Below are 8,452 nucleotides of genomic sequence, written 5' to 3' on the forward strand. Positions count from 1 at the left end.
CTTCCTACCCCTACCCGCGGGCAGGGGAGGAGCGCAAGCCGCGACACTAGCCTTCTGAGCCAGTCTCTGATCCTCAAACCGAGACGGGCTAGGACCCCTGGGTTGTTCGGGCTCAGACCTGGACTTCTATCCCGGTCTTTCAGCCGGTCAGCCTGATATGCTTGGAGCATCACCATCGTGTGCAATGAAGCGACAGCCCGACCTGCTGCTGCTGCGAATGCCCTGGCATCCGAGCAAGATATCAAGGAGGAGAGTCTTAGAGGACGTCTCAGCCATAGAGCGATAGCTGGCCAGCGTCTCTCTATAGGGGCATCTTCTCATAACCGCTTTCGCGCATCACCTCGATGTTGGCATAGCTCGTATGCTGGAATCGATGGATGCGTGAGGAAAAAACGGCCTCTTCCATTCCTTCTCAATGTTTATATGGAAAACAGGAAGAAAGGAAGGCTCACCTGGGCTGGAGGGTTATGGCCAGAAGAATAAAGTTCATCGAGATACTCGCGACGTTACTTTCTTCACCTGCTTCACGGCAAGTAAAGCCTCACCGTGGCGCGATCCATAATTTCCAAAAGCTCATCATACGCAGGGCAGGAGGATTGGGAAGGCTCAGCCTCAGCTTCTTTGCCCTCCTCAGACATTTCCTGCTTTTGCTGGGCTGATCCAAGAGACAAACGAGAGCGGAGCTTTTCCCTTGGAAAAAACACTCGCAGTGCACGCCGATTGCCCACTCGGAGGCATCGCATGCGTGCGTGCTCTTCGCCCAAACAAATAACGCATAGATCGTGTGCATCATCAGATGTCAAACAACGTCAACACTGATGCACACATCCTTAAACGCTTTGCTAGTGCTCGCCATAATGAGATGAATAGATCGATCTTACCACAGAAATGCACGCTTCAAACAAAACAGTCAATGAAGACGAAGAAGAGAATGATGTGTGCTCCCGGTGCCTATTTATACTATAGTCGCACCGGTAGTGACGTCATGGCTGTTGCCGGCCAACAAGTTGGTGTTTTTTCAATGTATGCTTCAGACACGGGTCACAACAAGGTGTTCCCCATAGCGACCCCTAGAGGACGCAGTTCGAAGTTCCCATGAAAAGGAACTTTATTTGGACAAAATAGTTCTTTTTCAAGCCCTAGTGAGGTGCCACCCTGTCTACCACCTTCTAAGGCAGCATCCAAAATTAAATGGAACTCCACAAGTGACAGATTTGGAATGCTCTACTTAGGCAGCAATGTGTGTGCCACACTAAAAATATAGCAGTACTCAAAAGAAGCACAAAAGAGACACCACTAATGATTGATCTATTAAGAGTTTGATGTAAGCATGTTGCTAAGCTATCCATGCTATATGCAAAGCATAAAATGACATGGCACACACAAATAATCCATTGTCCAAGATGAGTTGGAAAATTTGAGTACTTCTATAGATCCATTTAGCCACTTGTTAGAAACCAACTTCTTAAAAATAAGTTACAAAAAAATTATAATTAAATAAAAAATGTGGCCATTACTGAAGTATTTTATGTCATGGAATAAAACGCGGAAAAAATGGACTTGTATTAACCACAGACCTTATTTCAGGTATTTAACCTAAAAACAAACAAACAAACATTAATTTCATCATCTTCAGGATGATGAAAGTCCAAAAAAATGCTATATCGTTTCCAGATTGTAGGACTCATTCCTGCACCACTCTATTGACACTTGTCAGTACTCATTTAAATGAAGGAATAAAATGCTGTCTATGAAGGATCAATGAATGTGACAATGAATGTGTTTTGCTTTCATTAGCCTCAAATAATTCAAAGATAGCGTAATTTTCTACACCATAATGAAAGTCCTGTTTTAAAACATTTATTTCCAAACAGTTAAAAATATGAGAAAATTAGACAAAAAAAAGTATATCATCACTGACCTGTGTCTAAAAGGAGCTTAACGATGCTGAAGTTACAGTGAGACACACTGTAATGCAAGGCAGTGTTCCCATTATCATCCGCCATATTGACCAGGAACTGAAGGACTGTAGGTGTTTGTGAGTTAACCTCATTGAGATACAAAGCAACAATGTCGGCACATGCTCCCTTCTCAGCAGAGATGTGAAACCACTGCTGGAACACCACAGTGAGAGCCTGGCTCTGCAAATCATCAAAGAAGACCAATACTAGAGGTACTACTTAACAGGACAACAAAAACTTCAAAAACAATTTACGGATTCAGCTCTGCATGGTACTGTAGTAACTCATTATCTGGCAGAGTAAAACCTGGCAGAAGTAGTAAATAGTCATTTAGCAGGTGCTTGTCTCCAAAGTACAGCAACTAACAGTACACTTCTTACAAGGACAATCTCCCTGGAGGTACCGGAGATTAAGGGCCAGATTTACTCAAAGCTCTTTCACCAGTGCACACCCTCTTTTTAGTGTTAAGAACCTGCTGTCAGGATTTACTAGAGACAGTGAAAAATTGGCTATGAAAAGGCATGGACACAGTTATTTTTGCGACTGACCTTATTGCATATGCATTTGTAGGAGTTTCCCTTTCAGATGCAAAACTTGACGTGAGTTACTAAGGTTTAGGCTAGTCAATTAACTGGTATTTGTGCCATTATTTAACACCCAAAAAGCATGTCTTAACCCATTTTGTGCTTGACATAGCTGCAATAGTTTGCAATTTATGCTGCTCTTGGTAGATTGCATTGGTCATTTATGACACTTTTATGGGATTCTGGTCTTACGCTAATTTGCCCTATTTAGTAAATCCGGCCCAATGTGTCTTGCTCAAGGGTTCAGTGGTGATGGTTCATGTCTCATTCCGTGCAGGGATTAGACTATCAACCCTTTGGTTTCTAGCTTCAAACTAGTACAAATCACCACCCAAAACAGGCAAGCTGGGAATATTACACATATAAATTAGTTAGTTTGAATTACCAGTTCATTATCAGGTTCTGACACTTTATCCATGTGGTCTCTCAGGAAATAGCATGCCTCTATGAAATCTTTATCAACAGCTTCTCTGGGGGAAAAAAACAGGTGGTTTCCATTTGTGTTTAAAATGTATAAGAAAGCTACTAAATCTCATATTGCTGTACGACCTAAAGATGTATTCATCTCACCTGTTTTCCTTCATTGCCAGAGATTTCTGATCCAAGTCCACGCTCAAAGAAATTAAATCCTTCGCCTCTTCCTCTATCTGATCCTCTAGAGCTCTTGCCTGACTTGTTTGCTTGTGCAGATTTTCTTGTTTTGTGGTCTCTACATCTATGGCATCTTCTTTTGGATTGAATTCTGCATTTTTACTTTTGCATGTTTGTATTCTGGAATCTTTTGTCCATGTGGTCCATAGTTTGCCTTCTTCTTTAGTTGTATTCTTCTTGAGGCCAACATCCACTTCTGCATGCTCTTGTAGTTTGATAGCAGTACTTATTCCCGCTGTCTCCACACTCCCACTTCAGAATGTTGAAGATCAAAGAGCATTAGTATTCTGAAGTCACTGTTTTAGTGGATTAGTCTGAAGTCACTCTGTATGACTATACAAAAATAATTTCTATTCCAAGACCATTAGTTTTCCAAGACCAGTACTGTTTTACAAAAAATTGCCAATAGTGGTGATATATTTACCTGTCTCTTATGCTGATTGTCTTCAAATGTTCTGTCTTGGGGTTCTCTCCTACTTCAAGAAGAATTTCCATAATTTTATAGTCTTGCAATTCACAGAAATACCACAAAAGACCATTAAACATAGTTTCATCATACACGGTCAGAAAAGAAGTAGCTCTTGTAGAATAGCTTGTCACTTGGACAGTAGCCTCAAAATATAATCCTTTTAGCTTAACAACCCCTAAAGGGTGCATATTATTACCCTTTGAGGGTACCCCAGTGATAAGCTTGTTGTACCCCTAAAGGTGTGATTGAGTGCAGAGTCATACCTGGTTGTGAAGCATCACCAGTAGGAAACACATAGAGGGTAAGAAGGGTGACTAAAGTTGTTAACTGCTCTTGAATAGTGCAGACACGTGGAGACAAGTGGTCTGAAGACATTTTCCCTGATGAGTCATATTCACAAAGGCATTCCCATTGCTCCTGAAGGAGCTCTTGTAATCTTTTCACATGGTGCTCCATGTCTGCATGTGATACTGGAGGTTGATCCAGAACTTGAGGGGCAGTTGCCTCCTCTGTTGGCATCTCTTTCCCACTTATTAGTGTTTCCTGCAGTTCTACCACAGGTTCAAGACTTTGTGTACTTACTAAGGAGCTCTCAGATGAAATCCCCTTGGCCAGTGTGTGCCCCATTTCAAGCTGTATGGTCAACTGCTTGATCTTCTCATCCTTGAGAAGACTCTCCTTTACTTGCTGCTTCAGCAAAGCTCGTGTCCTGTCCAGCTCTACCTCCAGTACATGAAGTGTCTGTTCCAGCAAAACACATTTTCTCTGGAGAGTTTCAGTGAGAGTTTTGTCTCCATTTTCCAAAAGATCTCTTTCTCGTGAGACCGTCTTACATCTTTCAATCTCTGGAAGAATTATTTCAGTAGTTGAAGTCATTGCAACGGCTTCAACTTGTTCAGAAGAAGCCTTGACATTTTCCTCTAGCCGGTCATATTCTCGGTTCATCCAGTCATCACTTGCTTTGTCTTGATTTTTTCTGGTAGAAGAAGGAGTGTCCCAGTTCTTAATGTATAGAGGAGCAGTAGGTACATCCAGTGGCCCAGTGGTTTTGTTTTGGAAATGTAATTGGAGTAAAAGTCTCTCTCGCTCCTCCTGCAAAATGCATATCTGCGCCTTGAGCTCAGGAACGACTCTGATCTCCTCTTGCAATTCTGCAACTCGTTCAAGAGCTGCAGTGAGCCGCTGGAGCGTCCCGTTTGCTCTACCTATCCTGCTGTTGGAGGCATGGAATACATCTTCAGAAGAGCCGTTTTCCTGCATTAGATATTCATTGGGGCTGCTGGGGCTGGTTGGATCCTCGGTTGACTCAGAGTGTTTTCTCAATAAAACGGTCAAGGGTAAACTGGAGGCTCTCAAGAGATTTGGCCTGACGTAACGTCCTAAGGGCTGCTCATCAAAAGCCTCCATCTCTGCAGATGTGAAGGACTTATAGATGGGTTCTCTCCTCCTGGCGTAGCCAGCAGACACACTGTCACTAGATCGAAACTCGAAATGTTGTTGAGAGTCTCCCAGTTTGGTTTTGGGCCATAAAGTGCTTACTGAGTTCCACTCTGTAGCTCTGCATCCATAACCTGGAAGGCTTAAGTTACGTGACAGGATGCCATTATTTCGTCCTCTTTGCCTTCTCTGCATTGGCACCCTCCTAATAGTGTTGCCTTTCTCAATGTCATCGACATACTTGAGAAAGTCCAGGTCCAGATGGAATCCATAGGGTGTCTCTACAGAATAGGAGGGTGGTCCTCTTTGACTCCCCTTCTCTTTTGGAGAGATGCCGTTCTCTAAAAGATAAACACAAATGTGAGTGGCAGAAATGATGCACAGTATGCAAAGCAGTCCAAATGTATTCAGACCACTGGAACTGCAGTACCATGTGTTCTTAAACAAAACTGTGTGATTCATACCTTTTTGGGTATCCATTGTTCTTAACATAAGTCTGTTTTCAGCTTCATGTGGTTTTTTAGTTTGTGTCTCCTACCACCTGAGGACAAAAATACATTGTTGTTACTCTGATGTGTTAAATGAAACAGAATCAAGCGCTTCTAAATGCTGGGAACACAAGTTGAGATGAAAGTAGGTTGTGCATGACTTTTTTGCAGATTTACAAAGCCAGACTCTTTCTTCTCTTTCTCTTTATCCCTCCCATCTCTCTTTCTCTATCTCTCTTTGACCACACAGCACTTTTAAGGCATCACAGAAGCAGCCACAGCCCAAACAATGTGAGCTATGCAGTAAACACACAAATAGCTGAGACCAAACATTTCCACTGGCTTACATACACACAGACAACCACCTTGGCATTGCTCACACTGGTAGAAAAAAACTATCTTATCTAAAATTGCAGCTGCTCTTCTTTCATACCTGTCTGTTCCACCGTTCTTCTCTATCAGAGATCAGCCAGACAAACAAACAAATGGGGGCTGACCTTTTTTTTGGTTATGACATACCTCAGTATCTGACTATACTAAGGCAAACTGATCTGAAAGAACTGATATACCAATTTAGGTATATGGGCCATGTCTGACAAAAACAAATGCATTGCTGATATAGTCTTATGCAGGAAAATTTCCTGACAAATGTTTCCTGTATCCTGAACATCCACTGGACACAGGGGTATCTAATCCACCTTCCAGCTGAGTTTGGCTCTAGCCCTTATTAAACACACCTGAACTGGTCTTCAGGATCACTAGAAACTTCCAGGCAGGTGTGTTGGAGGTAAACTCTGCAGGAAAATGGCCCTCCAGGAGCAGGATTGAACATGCCTGTTGTGTAGGTACACCTAAACTGTGTTGGTAGGGCACATGTTTAAAATGCACATTTACTCACAGACACACATAGACTGACACAACCCCATTTTCACCTCTCTCATATGCTGGCATGATATATGCTGAAACATACTCTACGCTAGTATGTGAACTCAAATGTTTCTACATATGCTTGAAATCTCACCTTTGTCACCAGAGACACTGAGGTGGCTTTACTTTAAACGGTCTTCTGCAGTCAGTTTTCTCTTTCAGGTTAACAATTAGGCGGAGCAGCAGTTTGAAAATTGCTACTTTAGTTAAAGAAAGTTGCACTGTTGACATGTTTAGAACTATCTACCAGAAAGTGACACATCCAGTGTAATAGCACAGAATTTGATGTTGAAGACCCCTTGAGTACTTGTAGGTAGATAGATATTTCTGTAGTAGATATTTCTGTCCTAATGCTGAAAATTAATTTGCACCACTATTATAAACAACTGTAATATAAATACTAAATAATTATGAGTGCTGTTGCTTCTAGCATACAGACAGCTTTAATACTGAGTCTTAATTCAGCCATTCTGCTAGATTTAGGATTTCTTTGGTCACTTTCACAATGTAGTCTGTGTTCACTGAGTAAGGCACACTCCATTTCACAGTAATGATTATTGTTCCCTTCTCTTTTTTGCAGCAGTAAGGGAAAAAAATCCCTCCTCTCATTAAATACTTCTCTCCGCTGCATTCTTTCTTACACCACAAATTGGATTGAAACTCATGACAACTTAAAAACTGCTACCGCTCTAAGAACAAAATTTGAAACACTGTGTCCTCTGAAAGGAACGGACAATTTCAGGTTTTAGGTCAGGCTTGGCGGATGGAAAAAAACAAACAAACTGGAAACTTGAGAGGAACAAACATTTTATCCTGCGAAGAGTTTCAAACTAGTCTGCTACAACTGGAAGTGAATTTCATATTCAGTCATATACAAGCAAACATTGCTGCACAATGCATAACTTCTAAATGACTGTGTGGCTTTTCTAATTGAGTCTTTTCATATCTCTCCTCATTGTGCTATCACTAAAATGTGTCAGATGACACAACCTCTTCACGCTTTCTTCTCTGAATAACATATGTTATGCTAGCTGTGTTTTGACATGCACATTTAACAACTCAAGTAGACCTGATTCACTTTTACATAAAACAGACTGCTGGTCCTGCACACTTTCTCACTCACACACATTTTTAACACACACAATAGACAGACGTTTCACTCTTCCTGTTTGGCCCTGTAAGTGGTGTGGTTTCCTTGGCTCAGATCCTTTGGAGCTGGCTGGAGGACTAAAGCCAAAGATCGGTTCTCCTGCTCTCTGACCCCATCACCCTTTCATTTTAGGGAGAGAAGGTGTGGTGGAGAGTCTCTGCTACTGGACTTTTCAGAAAGACTACTGTGAGAAAAGAGTAATCTATCTATCTATCTATCTATCTACACTTTCTTATCCTTACAGTGTTGTTCCATCTCTTCCTCTGTGGGATTTTTTCCATGTCCACAGTATTTGGACCATGCCGACAATCTTGGCTCTCTGCCAACATCAATATGTGCATGCACACCAGTTACATGAGAAGACGTGTGTGCAGCAAAGTAAATTCTGACTCACTGTATAATCAAAGACATGAGGGACATTCAGCACTCGGTGCCTGAGGAGCATTCACAAAGTGTCTTTTAAAGTCACCATTTGAAACCTCCTGTTCATTGGCTCAAATTAAGCAGTCGAGGACATCTCTCTATTGTTTTAGTGAAACAATCACTAATTCAGATTCAACACACCCAAATTACACTAAAGCACTTTTAATTTAAATTTTAATTCTTGCAATATTTTAATATAGTACAAAAAAAATGGCTGGTCACCCAGAGTTTAAAGATGTCCTTAGAGTTTTGCTCCAACTCTTTGACTTGACTTCTCTTATGAGTTGTTTATATATATATATATATATATATATATATATATATATATATATATACACTATTCTGTATCTTTTCCTCTACAT

At 41.3% G+C, this 8,452-nt stretch overlaps 1 protein-coding gene across 1 annotated transcript in view; it reads right to left on the reverse strand.

Annotated features, from left to right (window-relative positions):
* LOC107559360 (KN motif and ankyrin repeat domain-containing protein 4-like) overlaps window positions 1-8,452 on the reverse strand; it is a 22,480-nt gene that overhangs the window by 13,651 nt on the left and 377 nt on the right. Inside the window, exons 2-7 of the mRNA XM_016243145.1 lie at window positions 5,567-5,643; window positions 3,929-5,443; window positions 3,621-3,702; window positions 3,116-3,448; window positions 2,931-3,015; window positions 1,922-2,141 (exon numbers count right to left, since the gene is read on the reverse strand). Of these exons, the coding sequence (XP_016098631.1) occupies window positions 1,922-2,141; window positions 2,931-3,015; window positions 3,116-3,448; window positions 3,621-3,702; window positions 3,929-5,443; window positions 5,567-5,594 (2,263 nt within the window). The 5' untranslated portion in view covers window positions 5,595-5,643. The remainder of the gene's footprint in view (window positions 1-1,921; window positions 2,142-2,930; window positions 3,016-3,115; window positions 3,449-3,620; window positions 3,703-3,928; window positions 5,444-5,566; window positions 5,644-8,452) is intronic.

The sequence above is a fragment of the Sinocyclocheilus grahami genome, unplaced genomic scaffold (assembly GCF_001515645.1).
Source record: "Sinocyclocheilus grahami isolate Dianchi unplaced genomic scaffold, SAMN03320097.WGS_v1.1 scaffold682.1, whole genome shotgun sequence".
In the NCBI taxonomy this organism is placed as follows: domain Eukaryota; kingdom Metazoa; phylum Chordata; class Actinopteri; order Cypriniformes; family Cyprinidae; genus Sinocyclocheilus; species Sinocyclocheilus grahami.